The sequence below is a fragment of the Colossoma macropomum genome, unplaced genomic scaffold, assembly GCF_904425465.1.
Source record: "Colossoma macropomum unplaced genomic scaffold, Colossoma_macropomum, whole genome shotgun sequence".
Lineage (NCBI taxonomy): Eukaryota > Metazoa > Chordata > Actinopteri > Characiformes > Serrasalmidae > Colossoma > Colossoma macropomum.
The window spans coordinates 16,171,249-16,185,630 of record NW_023494786.1 but is presented as its reverse complement, the minus strand read 5'-3'; the positions used below and the strand labels follow the sequence as shown (position 1 = coordinate 16,185,630).

General features: G+C 39.0%; 1 protein-coding gene across 6 annotated transcripts in view; it reads left to right on the top strand.

Moving 5' to 3' along the window:
• kiaa0753 (KIAA0753 ortholog) overlaps window positions 1-14,382 on the top strand; it is a 31,766-nt gene that overhangs the window by 8,453 nt on the left and 8,931 nt on the right. For 4 of the 6 annotated variants that reach the window (XM_036562204.1, XM_036562195.1, XM_036562183.1 and 1 more), the window contains exons 11-16: window positions 233-322; window positions 1,222-1,309; window positions 1,912-1,983; window positions 2,195-2,365; window positions 2,745-2,820; window positions 5,698-5,818. In XM_036562204.1, coding sequence (XP_036418097.1) covers window positions 233-322; window positions 1,222-1,309; window positions 1,912-1,983; window positions 2,195-2,365; window positions 2,745-2,820; window positions 5,698-5,818 — 618 coding nt within the window. Of the gene's footprint in view, window positions 1-232; window positions 323-1,221; window positions 1,310-1,911; window positions 1,984-2,194; window positions 2,366-2,744; window positions 2,821-5,647; window positions 5,819-14,382 lie in introns of all 6 variants that reach the window. The other 2 variants (XR_005006583.1, XM_036562189.1) reach the window with 2 other exon arrangements.

Below are 14,382 nucleotides of genomic sequence, written 5' to 3'. Positions count from 1 at the left end.
CTTCAGTATAAACCAGGAGTTCTGCACTGTATTTTTATTTAGTCCTTTCATTTTAAATCTTGTGCAGGATTTTATTTCATTAGACCATCACTGTTATTAGATATTACTTAGCAGACTGTTAATGACACTGGCAATATTGTGTCGCAGAATGAATGTGAAGTATGTAAACATGTTGGCCTCAGGCCTAGAAGTAAAGAGTGTGTGTTTCTCTGTATGTGTGTGTGCAATGCAGGCAAGCCTGGCTGGATAGGATAACAGAAGACAGAGTGAGAGAGCTGAATCAGCTCAGCAAAGAGGAAACGGAGCGTATTAACAGACTCAGGTACAATGACACCACTCACTTTGTGTGAGAGCTGTAAATGGCAAGAATTAAAAGTACTATATGGATGGGATTAGTTTTACATTAGGAGGTGGGATAATGTAATTATTACTGATGTTTCTCAGTGATTGAAGTCCTGCCCAAATCTGACACGTCAGTACTTCTGAGCCAGAAAAGATTTTAACGGCTTTTACCTTAATAAATCCATTCTACCTCAAGTGTATGACTCAGAACATTAAAACATTTAAAGAGACAGAAAAAGGTTTATGCTGCAGTGTTGATTGTTGGCTGCCAAAGGCAGCTTTGTAGAATCCGATGATTGTCAGTGCGTTGAAAGAGTATTCAAAGAGAAGTCAAAACTTGATGAAGGATGAGGCTGTAAGTGAATAATCTACTTTGGTCATTATATCTTCATCAGTGTAATGTTGATTTTGCATTTGAGACCTAAACAATGTTTAGTTCTTTTTAAGCCTGTGCGTCTGACTTCAATATGAATAAACTGGTCCAAAATACTCTGACCTGATGCCTCTAAATTTCAGATGATTATTTCAGGCATTACAGGTTGACTTGCAGCAGTACATGCACACCATAATTTAGAGTGTTGTTTTTTTATCCTGATTCAGTAAAGCTACTTCTTTCACTGTTAACAAATAAGTACTACATAGCACAGCTTTAAATTAAACGTTTGTATATGTTTTCTGCCTGTGAGTTTTAATTGACTATCCTCTACTATCTGTGTAATTTATAACCAGATCTCTTATCCTGTGTGGGTCGGTCATACACATTACACATGTGGTAATAATTACTCTTCTCCCCATGTAAATCTAATCCTGTCTGAATAGAACTGAAGAGTGTGTTGCTGGTTCCTGGTTTACCTGCATATATTTGTGTTTGTGACACAGGACTGAGGTGGGTTCTCCAACAGAGTGGGCTGAGAGAGCAGAGCAGGCAGCTAGAGAAAGGCTTCAGCCTCTACTAGACTCCGTGCAGGTAACTGGCAGTGTCTGTAGAAACTCCAGTAAGCTCTAATTTTACCTCTGACAAAATGACTTAATATCAGACTTTCAGTTTTTATTTCAGTATGACATTTTCATGATTTAGGATTGCATCACAATATTTAGTTTTTTTAAATTGGTTTTGGTTTGATAAGTTGGAACAGAAAAAAAGCCCCAGTAGTGCTGCATTTAAAAATACTATCAAAAAACAGTACAATGATTTTTATTCAACATTTCACACACTGCACTGCACTAAATCCAATTAAACAGAACTAATTATGCTGATTTATAATCAAACATGCAGTTAGTTAGTGTCCTTGAAGTGTTGATGCTATCCACAGTGTGCTTAGAAAAGCATACTGCGATGTTTATCTTGGTTCAAAATCCATATTTGGATGAATGATCATTTTGCAATCATTTCAAAAATAACAAACTCAAGTTGCCTGTACTGTACCTCCACTGTGAGGACTGTGAAAAAAGTGCAAAACAACTGATGTGCATATCATCTTTATTTGTGACTTAGTAGAGTTTCTTGTGCATGTTCTAAATTCTGGTGTTTTGTAGTGTAGCGTATGAATGGATTCTTTCTCTCTCTAGCAGGTGGGTGAGGTACAGAACAAAAAGGGTTCGTCTTTTAAACAGCGACTGTTGGAACAGGCTGTTGATAAGGTATGGACCAACCCTCCTACAGTCTCTCTATCTTTTCCCTTCCGCACTGTCCTTTAAAATAGTTTTTAAGGACTTCAGGAAGATGTTTTAAGAAAATGACCACACTTAAAGAAGAGTCACTGGACTTAAAGCCCATCATTTTGTTTGCCTTGAATGAAAATCTGTGCACTGCTGTCATGCTGTGCTTGCTGGTGGGTTTATGTGTGCTCAGAGTGCAGTGAATGCGGATCTCTTGAGTGAGGCCATTCTGGAGGATCTACTGGAAGACACAGCTGCAGCAGTGTGGGCAGTGGAAAGGGAGCGGGGTGCTGAAGCCCAGGCACACAGACTGCTGCAGGAGCCCACACTGGAGAGCATGCTGCTACGCATGGAGGAGATGGAGGTCAGCTTACTGTTCCGCCTCCCTTCTTACAATGGTCATTCATTCCTGCTTTCATATATTAATTTTACTGCTTAAAGGCAGCAGCAGCAGCAGCAGTAGCAGCCAGTTTCTCATGTAGTAGATCAATGCAGGTACATTACTGCTCTTGTAACCTTTTGCTTGCTGTCAGTAATCGCAGATGAAGTTGCTACTGTTGCTATTACGCTGCTTGATTCTGTTAGTAGTAGTGACCTTTGTGGAATTATAACAGCCATTTACCACCCCCACACAGTGCTGAAAGCATGTACTCTTTTCATTTACTGTTAATTAAGGTGAAATGCTGAAACAGCTCAGTTCTGAATGTGTATTTATATTGTGTAATGCCTTTTTCTTTGTTTAGAAAGACCAAGAGGAAGTGAGGCGACGTTTTGCCATGATCTCTTACTCTGACCCGCTGCTGTGGGAAAGGGACACTAGTAAGTACAAAACATGAACATGAAAAGCGCAAACCTACAAGTGCATGAAGGAGTGCTTGCCTAATTAGTAATCTTGGTTCAGACTGTTAGAAGGTCACCTTCTTTTTTTTATCTTCTTCCAGCACTGTACCTCTTTGTAAAGATTAGGCAGTCTATGCGGGATGTAGTCTATATTCCACTGCTACTGCTGCTGCTACTGTTACTACTACTACTTACTACAACAACAACAACAACAACTACTGTTGTTGTTGTTGTTGTTGTTGTTGTTGTAGTTGTAGTTGCCTTTTTTCACTTTACAGTAGCATGATATAATATAACAACAGCAACAACATAACGTCCCAAAAACAAAGGCAATGAAACAACAACGACACACAGTATTATCAGCTATTATCCACTTTCTGCACAAATTGCAAGTGACAAAATGAAAATGCGTAAGATAAAAGCTTTTGATTTTTGCTGCCCAGAAACTTGTTTCCATCAAATTCACTTTTAGTAATTAAAAATGCTTCACGTAGTAATGACGTATATATTTGACGTTTCCATCTCCAAAAGAAAAGCCACTTTGAGCGAGTCTTAGCACATAAAAGAAAAGGAAACATGAATATTGACTAAGAGGATTCTCCTAACCCTAATTTACCTAATTGATATCAGAGGCTCTTTTTTTCAATAACCTGTTCCAGCACAGCAGGTAATATAGTAACACCTTAGAGAAGCATGCTGAAACAGGAGAAAATAAACGCACTCAGAAACTTTGCTCTTGCTGTGGTTTGGTGGATCTTGCCCTAAATTTAATAGCTTTTGCTTTTACAACCTATAAATTGCTCCTAATTAAAACAATATCAATAAAACAATAACAATAAAACAGATCTTACTGTGTTAAGTTAGTGTATAGGCTATTGTTATTGTAGCCTATTATATTTATTTTTCTATTGGGCTGGGCTTTATTCAGTTGTTCAATTTTTAACAACTTGCAACCACAATATCAAAATCATTAATTATCTAAGCCCTCATTAATGTTTTGTTAGGTACGTTCTGTGCTGTTCAGCCAGCTCTTTCATAGCCTGATAGAAGAGAAAGAAAGAAAAGTGTTGCCTTGTGCTGCTATATAATGTTTGAAGACAGACAACATGTTAGTGCTGCTTTACAGTTCCCTCCTACAAATATTCACACTCCTGCTTAAGATGAGCAAAACAGGCTGTAAAAAACATTCTTTATTGCTTATCCTTTTCATCTTTCAAAATTTTAACAAAAATACAAGTACAATAATTAAAAAAATATATTGAAAGAAAAAAAAACTAAATGTTGTCATGAAGTACATTTTTTTTTCTCAAATCTATGTGTGCCACAATTGTTGGAACCCCTTTTCTGGGGTCCTCAATACAGAATCTCTCCAGATCCTTCAGATTCTCCACGCTTGTGAAGTCTCTCTTCAGCTCATCCCTCAGGGTTTCTATGGTTTAGGTCAGGAGACTGGGATGGCCATGGCAAAACCTTGATTCTGTGGTCAGTGAACCATTTTTGTGTTGATTTTGATGTGTGCTTTGGATCATTGTCCTGCTGAAAGAACCAACCAAGGCTAGGTTTAAGCTTTCTGTCTAAGGCAGACAGGTTTTGATTTAATATCTGCTGGTACTCAAGTCCATGATACCATGTGTCCAACCAAGTTGTCCAGGAGAAAACAGATCTACCACCATACATCACAGTGGGGATGAGGTACTTGTCTGTATGAATATTTTTGTGTCGACGCCAAAGTTCTATTTTGGTCACATCTGCCCATAAAACACGGTCCCACTGACAGTACCAGCAACAACTGGCAAATAGTAGGCACCTGAGTTTGTTGGTCCTTGACAGGAGAAGCTTTCTTCTAGCAATCCTCCCCAACAACTTGGGGTTATGTAGCTGGTGTCAGATTGTAGTTCAGATTGTAATTCCCCAGCTGTGGAGATCCTTGGAGATTCTTGGAGATTCTCAAACCATCCTACTCACTGTGTGTGGGGTCAGTATAGACATATGTCCTGGCAGATTCTTAACACCTGCAGTTCCTTTAAACTTCTTAATCATTGTCCTTATAATGAAAATGGGCATTTTTTTGGTCTTTAGCTACTTCCTGATTTGTGCAGCTCAACAACCTTTTGTCTGACATCATGGCTGTATTCTGTGGTCTGTCTCATAGTGATGGATGACTAAGGGAATGTGTCACCTCATATTTATACCTTAATGAAACAGGAAGCTGTGGCTGATATTTAAGTGTTTCTGATTGCTCAGGTAAATTTTAAAACATAAAATATTAAAGGGAATATATTTTAGTTAGTTTTCACTCATAAGAATTTCTAATGGTGCCAACAATTGTGGCACACATGGATTTTAGAAAAATATTTATTTTATGATGAGATTCATTTTTTTTCTGTCGGTCATTGTATTTTAAATAAAAGTTAGATTTTTGTTAATATTGTGAATAAAAGATCAAAAGGATAAGAAATAAAGAAAGTTTTGTAGCCCATTTTGCTCAGGTTTACTGCGTGCCAACATTCTGTAGGACTACGCTGTCTTCAGATTACATCATTTAATATAATTAATTTTAGTGCCTCTGTGACATTTGAATTCGCCAACTTGTTGGCCATCATAGCTGCTATTGGCATTTCACAATACTATTGTCAATTGGCTCAAGCCTAATTCACAAGCCAGGTCCATGAGGTATTTTTTATCTAAAAATATCTGATATGAACAAGCCAGAGAAGGAGAAGTTTTGAAAAAAGAGGAAGAAAAAGATGTATATGTGTGTGTATGTGTATTTACTCTTTGTGGTTGATTTGCTCGTGTTGTCCAGAAGGTGGCAGCATTGTTGAAACAAGCAGTCCTCTCCTGTTGCTATCTCAGGAACCCGAAGGAAGAGCAATAGCTCTAGGCCAGCATCCCCACAACCCATCAGACTGACCAAACCAGCTCCAAGACCCTCCACCACGGGCGACATCGTCCTGCAGAATCCAGTGGAGACTGGGTGAGTGAGTGTGAGATAATGTTCAGAACCTAATAATCTTACACTTTTTCTTCCTCTCTGTCAGATTAGTGGCAGCTGATACAGAGGTTTAATGTTCAGATTTTGTTAGCTCACTTTCTGTAATAGATATGAGTGATAGATAATTTGTTTAAAAGAGATTGACCAGCAAAATGATCAAGGCTTTCCCACAAATTGTTTATGATTCGAGGAAACAGCATGATGCATCATTAAACCCATCATCATGTGCAAACAAGATAGCTCCATAAAATGGAATCTAACAAACACCCAGTTTAATGTATCATAAAGCAATTAAAAAAGAAACAAGGAAAATTGTTTACAGTAATTGGTCTCCAGTTGACTTGCAGCAAGGAAACAGTGTGTCTGCAGAGAGATTGTTCCATTTTCTTTTTGCCTTGTAATGTTTGTTGGTGGAATAAACAACAGCAACAAGAAAATCAAATAAGTCCCAAAATATCTACTGCTATTGGCCCAGGCTGCCTTCTGTAGCTCTGCCAAGCGAGAGAGAGGGAGCGAGTCTGAGACTGGCTTGTGCCTTTGCCCAGAGCCCTGGCAGCAGCTGCTGCTGCTTCAGTTAATGAGGATGCTAAAAGAATGCAGAGAGAGCAAGAGACCGAGAGTTGAAGTGAGCAGGCATGTCAGCAAGATTTAGTGGACCAGATTCAACAGTTACATTAGGAGATTAAAGCGCCCCTGCCTGCCATACAGCTTCAGTCAAGAGCTCCCAGACTGCTGAAAAGTTCAGTGTAAACACTGAGCTTCTTTTATGTCTGAACTCTAGAGCTACTCATCGACACAGTTTAAACCAGTCTGCTTCAAGTTATGCAGGGATCATGTGCGTCAGCAGGCTTCTCAAGCGTACAACTGCATTCTAAAAAGCAAAGATGCGCAGAGAGCGCTTTAGGTTTTCAAATCCACAGATGCTCAAAGTGCGTGAAAGCATTTCCACACTACAGATAACAACAAAGCATCTGCTATAGAAATCCTTGTGCAGGCAAACACAACTGTGAGTTCTGTATAAAAAGTGTTTGTACAACACAAAAGAGCATCTGTCTTTTTATGTTTTTCAATGACCCAAAAAACAAAACAAAAAAAAAACCTTTTGGTATAACACTCTCACTAGAGCCTAGACTGAGATTTCCAAGCAGGTGTTCCATTTTTCTCTGTTAAATACAGTGCATACTGACTTTGTTGCAGAAAAGGAGCTTTTCCCATGAGAAACAAAAGTTTTACAAACTCCAAAAGAGCTTTAAAATGTGCTTGAAGTGTGCCATTTTTGCAGCTCCTGTGTAGGACAGATTTGACTTGAAAATTTTGTCATGAATATTAATTCAAAGGAGCTAAAAATTTCAACAACTGATAATATTGGTCAATAATTTATATGATAAAAAACATTAGGCAGACTTCAGCAGTTTAGTTAAACAGTGCTTTACTGAAAAATGACAGTCTTAAATGGCCTAATAAATGATAATAAATATTGAAGTGTCAGGGGTGGAGCCTTGCAGCATTCTTATCACCATAGCAACGCAGACAAATCTCGCCTAACCAGCAGCTAACAAAAAGGCAAAGCGAAAGATTTAAGCCGAACATCCATAATTCAGAGACAAATGGACTTATTTGCATTTATAATCACTCCAGATGATTTTCTGATACATATAATCTGCAGCGAGAAACTGCAAAACACTAAAAAGTCACAAAGCTGTAACCAACTTCTCGTTCACCAGCTTCTTGTTTGAATTTTCCCATTCCACCTTAAATGGTGCAGTGGTTACATTTAAAGTGGAAGAGGAAACTTCGAACAAGAAACTGGCGAATGAGAAGCTGGCTTTAGCCTCGTAAAAAGTCGAGCGTTAAGACACTTTACAAGAAACTATTACAAGAACAGTATCCTGTTGGAGATGCAAGATAAAGCTGAGCTAAAGCTTAAAGCAGATCAAAGTTAATCTGAGTTTTTTTTATTTATATTATACTTTTTAGCCTATACGAGGAAATTAGCACAGACTGAGACATATTTACAGTCATGATGGTAAAACGTTACTTCTTTTCCAATAAACAAAGTAAGCCTTAAAATCTCTGCTTTTATTGGCCAGCTGATGTTTTAGTTAGGCCATACTCTAGGGCTGGGCAACATGATGATATTTATCAATTCTGTTGGTAATTTCAGCACAATATATCATAGCATGGTTCCTGAGCATATTGTGGATATTAGGGATGAATCGATCCCAACACTGTGCTTATTTACTTGTGATACCAACATTCTGATATCTGCTGTAAGGTAATCCAAGTGTAGCTGCTAATAAAACAAACTCGGTGAAGGAGACTCTGCTCTCACAGAGAAGAGTTACTGCTTCTGTGACAGTTGGACACCCAGCTCTCGGCCACTTTAAACAATCCGACTTGGCAGATTCCCACCAGGTCTACACTGTGTGATTTTAGAGCGTGTAAACACAATCACAGCCGCTTCCCCAATACGAGTGGAGTCACGAAGGCTAGCGACATGGAGATGGGGAAAAAAAGTTGACAAATGCTGCCAAAGTCCGACTTAACTCTGTTTCACTGAATAAATTAGTGAGGTATAAACGTTAATATGGTAATTATTTTTTGTAATATAGGCTGTAGAGAGACCATACTGTCCTACTGTGTACATCACCGCCTGGTTTAGCTTCAGCGCTCAGCATTAGCAATGCTTCTCAGTTTCTCGTTGCTCATTACTCGGCGCACAGCTGTTTTGAATGAAACAGCTTTATTTAAAATTGTTGAGCTGTGTGTAGAGGTGTGTGTAGAGGCTGCGTTGTACATAGCGTGGAGTGTTTTTATACAGTGTGAGTGTATAAATGTTAGGCTTTGTCCATACATGATGGTCTATTCACAGGCTCACAAAAGATTCCTAAAACACACAGTGTATGTCTGGGTTTAGAGGACATTCAGCTACAGCTCAACCAGTGAAGACAAAAAAGTCGACATGTGTGCTCCCCAGATGTGAGTCCTGCTGATGCTGAGCTATAGAGACTGATGTTAAAAGATACAGATGAGGAGCAAAACAGCCATACAGAAGCGCTTTTCAGCCGTGGAACTAAACCCAGTCTTCTCCACTGTAGCGCTACTCAGTGCAGGGTAGTGTAAATAATATAGCATAGCTGGCTAATGCACTTAGTTTCCAAGCACCTAGATTTAACTTTTAAGGTTGCACACGTTTACACCAACAACTACTTAATTCTATGTTGGTTTCTCAGAATGGCATTGGACTCACTAGTACTTAAATAATACTGACATACTGCATTACAATGAGAACATATTTCAGCACAGAGTGTGAATTTTTTTTAGATGTGGCATCACTGGTTCTTTTTTGTCCATTCCAACTTTTCAGACATCACAAAAAATAAATATGGTGACACATAAAAGTTTTGTGGAGGCTCCATTTCCTCATGTAACATGTATGCATTAGATACTGATTTTGTGATTACTGTGGTTAGGTGCTTTGCTGTGAGTATGCAGTAGACGTTGGCGCTATCTCTGGTCACTGATCAGCAGTCCGCTCTTTCCACTGCTGGTGTGCTTCTGAAGAGCGGTAGCCTTTTTCCTTGGCTCTGTCATAAAGGGAAAATTGTCTGAGCCGACTGCATCGTCTTCATTCCCTGACACTCTGCTGATAAAAGGACAAGGAGAGTGCATCCTAATCCTCTTATGGCTATGTTTGATTCACCACGTCAGTCGTTCTGTCAGCAAACATCTGCGGTCTGCAGAGCCAGTGTGACAGGCAGCCAACTGAGAAATAAACCACATTCCTAACATGGAACCAATTTTAAGTGGCTCCTTCGCCCTGTATTTAAAGGAGAAATGAGCCAGATAATATAGCAGAAGTAATTTTGTGTATTTAGTGTAGAAAAATGTTTAACTTGTCGAAAAGGGAAAACATCCAGACTGTCAAATTAGTGTGAGCCAGAGCTATCATTAGAATTGTTTTTGTTCAGTTAGTGGCTTACAGCTGCAGCACAAACATTGATTGTCCAGGATTACCCCATTCTGTGAGGATTCTTCATTCCTTTAGACTTTAGTGAGGTTGGAAGACAAGCATTCGCAACAGTGGTGTGAACGATTAGGATGCCTGATGCCTGTCTGGCCAGGGTGACTGACTGCAGTTCTGCACTAAAGGCAAAGCTGCACTCCTGGCAGTAATCCACCCAGTACAAACACAGAACACAAGGGAGGCTTCTGCTAGTTTGAGCTGATGCAGAGGCTGGCAAAGAAAATTGCTGTATTAGGTTAACACTTACAGTGACATTGAAGGCTGGTGTAAATATAGACTATACACTGGAGACTGGATACATGTTTTCAACACTGTAGGCCTTGTCTGCGGTGATTTTGTTGTGGGCAACATATGTTGTGGAATAAGGAATAAAAAAAGTTTGTAGCCAGAATAATATTGTGTTCTGATTAGAAAGAGAGCTGTTTAGCTGTTTCAAATGAAAATTTGGCATTTCCCAGTGATGCACCAAACTGAAAATTCTTGGCGGAAACCAAAACTGATATTCAGGACACACTGGGCCGAAAACCGGAAAAAGCTGACAATGAATAAAAAACAGTTAACATAAGTAAAATTAAATGTTAACTAAAGTTATTAAACTATGTATTTAATATTTGAGGGGTTATTCGTTAAAAATGTAGGCCTTTTTTATTTGTCTTTACTGTCTCTAATCTAGGTCTTAGATTTTGACATTTAATTGTAGACCTACTGAATCTTTTTTGGTTGTCTCATTTGTTTTTTGTTTTTTTTTGTTCAAGAATTTTAGCCTTTATTCTCTTTCCATTCCCAATTTTTACCGAATATTCTCTGTAGTTGAGTTGTTGGTGCATCCCTAGTATTTTCTTCTGCTGTCCAAACAGCAGGGTCACTCGCTGTCTTCAAATGCCAACTAACAGTCCATCTCTTTGAAAAACACTTAAATAAACATTAATCTTGTGCTTATTAAAGTATCTTTTTTTGCACTTATGCTTATTTATGTGTTGTGTATCTATCTTGGTATCAGGACTGATTCTTGCTTCTGGCAGTATCTTAGCTCAAGGCTATTTTTGGACTGTAACCTATTCGAACTAGCTAGAAAACATTCTGTGTGTGGACAACAAAGCATTTTTGTGAGTTGCTCTGGAGAAGAACGTCTGTAAAATGTCGTAAATGCAGGCATGGATCAAATTAGGGTTATAAAATATATCACGTTAATGTTATTGCGGTATTGGCAGAGAAAGAAGCATTTTATTGAGCAAATGAATCTCTAACAATGTTTAAATGTTTTGGCTGCTGTAAACTTTCTAACCAATCTCAGAAGCTTTTAATAAGTTTGTGTGGGCATTTTGACAAATCAAATCATTCATTCAATACATTCAAATAAATAAATATACATTCAAATAAATGAAACATGTTACATAAATATGCTTTAATACATTGTAAGATGTGATGCAGTATCTAACAATATAACATAATGTGGAATTATTTAGTTTCCTACATATTCTTTTCTGTTACAAAGGGAATTTCCATTTCTGAGTCACACGTCACTGCAGTTTTATGCTGGCTGGAGTAAAGACGATCTGCTGCTAAACTTAGGCTGATAAGGAGGAGAGTAATTGCTTTTGAAGCTGATGAAAGAGATATGCCCTCAAGGTCCTTAGCTTTTCTTTTACTCCTTGGGAAGAGGCGCTAACTGTCAACTTGCTTCACGTTGTCACTTTGACTTTGAATATCACTGCCAGTAAAAGCCTTTTTGGTTATTTATGTATATCTTGTCTAAAGGAGACATTTAGAGCTAATCAGTATTTATTTGCTCTGCAGTAGCCTCTGCACTTACACCATCCTGAATGGATCCTGAATGGATATTACACATTTGAATCAATAACCTACATCCTCTTTGGGCATTTACCGGCTAGTTATTAGATATTTTTGCATTGCCATTCATTTTTCTCATCCACTTGATGTTTCTCACAGGCAACTGAGAATCTGTGAAGCCTTTAATGGCTCCGTTAAAGCTGTAGTATTTAAGCCGCATCTTAATTCAGTGTCAAATTTACATTAAAACAGACGGTTATTGGGGGCATGTGGTATACAGAGTTGAAACTCATGGAAAATGAATTATTCAGAGGCTTATGGTAATGGAATCTGCTTTTAGCACATTCAGCAAAGGCCATGGCCTGCCAGGGAATTTATAGTGTGAAATCCTGTAAAAATTCATTAGAATGTTAGAGTAATAGAGGTGCCACTAGAGGGGGCAGTGGCTGGTGATTGCATTTGTGTATGTGTCTGTGGGAGAGAGGAGGTGTTGATCATGCTGTAGGGATGTGCAGGAAGCAGAGAGGGAGGTGATTACTGGAGTAAATACGGAGGAGCGGATATTGGGCCCAGCTGCTGATTAGTGCTCCCAGCTCATTACGTGTTGTCTAATCTCTGATTCTCTGTGTTTACAACACACACTGTTCAGCCCGGGAACACCCGCAGCTTTTGAACAACCCACACATACACAGTCGTTCTCTAGTCGAACTAGAATGCAAGCTTTCACACCGCCTGTCAACCTATGGCACCTGCACGCTCACAGTTTACCAGCTTTTGCAGTGTCACCGCCATTGTGGTTTGTTCAGTGTCATTCCATAGCTGTAGTACTGAGCCTGAAATAACAACCAAGTTTTTTCCACTTCATCATTTCAGTCCACATGCACTTTCACTGATTTTTAAATTTTTTTTAGTCATCACCCATGCTCTCCCAGTTCAGTTGCTTTTTTCATTTTGAGGTCACCGATGGCCTCAGCACAAAAGACCTATTTACGTGGGATATCCTGGTCCGATCTGACAGATTGTGTCAGAGCCGATCAAGACGTGTTTTAATGGATCGGTATCAGCTATATTATGCCCGACCCCTTTCTCGTCCTTTCTTAGGCTTTTTACCCCATTGTGCTCTATTTACACCACTGTTGTAGGTGATCTAAACAGACATGATAGAAACATTTTTCAGGAGTTAAGGAGCAGTCTAATTTTATGCAGTGGGTTTTAAATCAAAATGAACCTTTTTTTAACCTTGTTAGTTCATGTCTCTGATCCTATTAAGCACAATTCAGTATATCGTAACATAATTCTTGTTTTTCAGTAATCTTCCACCAAATTGCAGTGACTTTTCACCGTCTCCGAAACGTGTTCTGATTTTTGAATAGTCACTGTGCACCAGCGGATACAGAAAAAAATGACATATTTCATCTTCCCCTCCCATGCCCCCCCAACCATCATCAAGTGAAATGCTCAAGTTTCACCCAGAAATATGTAACGGTATGAAAGAAAAAATATATTATCATAATTTCTGATTTGCATTAACTTTTACGTGGAAAATGAAAGCATCCCAATAGTCAGCTGTGTACGTGTAGAATATTTGGCAACTTGAAAATGCATTAGGAGTATATTTAAACCACTATAAAGTTGTAATTAAAAACTATTTTTTTTTTATTCTAGGGTTAAGGTTAGCATATGTTACCTAAATTGGATTGGAAAAAGCTTGATCTCCAAAGCTGTGGAGGTTGGAAGAGGGAATAGTAAGCAGTCTGGCTGTAGAAGTATTAAATGTATTGTAATCAGTATTAAATGACATGGAGTGGGATTGGTGGCCCAAAAACTAGACCTGGGGGAAAAAAATACTAGATCACAGGCACATGAGCCTAAGGGCACCATAACAAATGTCAAGCATTAGCTATAAAGCCCTCCAGTATTGAAATGTGTAACAGTGAAACTGTGTTCTCTGCAGTGCTGGAACACCATCAAATGCCTTTGGAGTTGGATTGGCATTTGTGATCCAGAACTTATCATCCAACGTCAGTACCTGACCTCACCAAGCTCTTGTGGCTGAATGCAATCAAATTTTCACAGCATTATTCTGTTACTGCAGCAAAGGAGGGACACTCCCTATTAATACCTTGATTTCAGAAGAACCATTGGTTGAGCAGGTGTCTAGGACATTTCAGACATATACTTTATCAGGAGTGAACGTCAGTGCTGTGCTGAATGAGTGGTGTGGTGATGGTAGTGGGTACAGCAGTCAGGAAAGGGGGTTAGATTGTCTCGAGAGAGGCAGAGGGTGGTCAGTACATGTGAGAAAATTACTGATCTCGACTGACCTTGGCTCATGCAAAATGCCAGAGGCTCATCCAAAGTGCCAGAGGCTCACAAAGCAGATCAGTGCAGAGCTCACATTTCTGCTCTGTCTTTGTGCTGGATTTCCAGACTCTGTTCTTGTGCCCATTTTTTTTCTTCTGAGCATGCATCTCTCTGGATTTCTTTCACTCTCCCTGCTCTAAGGTCAGTCTCCTACACACTCTGTGCTCTCCATTAAAAGTAGGTTGTAGTCTCATGGCCATGGCCTTTCAGCAAAAGGAGAGCAGAAGTTTCACTGCCTTTCACTATGGTTTCCCACAATGCTCTCACTCCACCAACCTAGCAGTCGGCAACACAAAAAGGTTGCCTGGTGTGTCATATATCTTGTGTTTTGAGGTTCATTAAGTAGGCTGCTTTGTTGTCCACA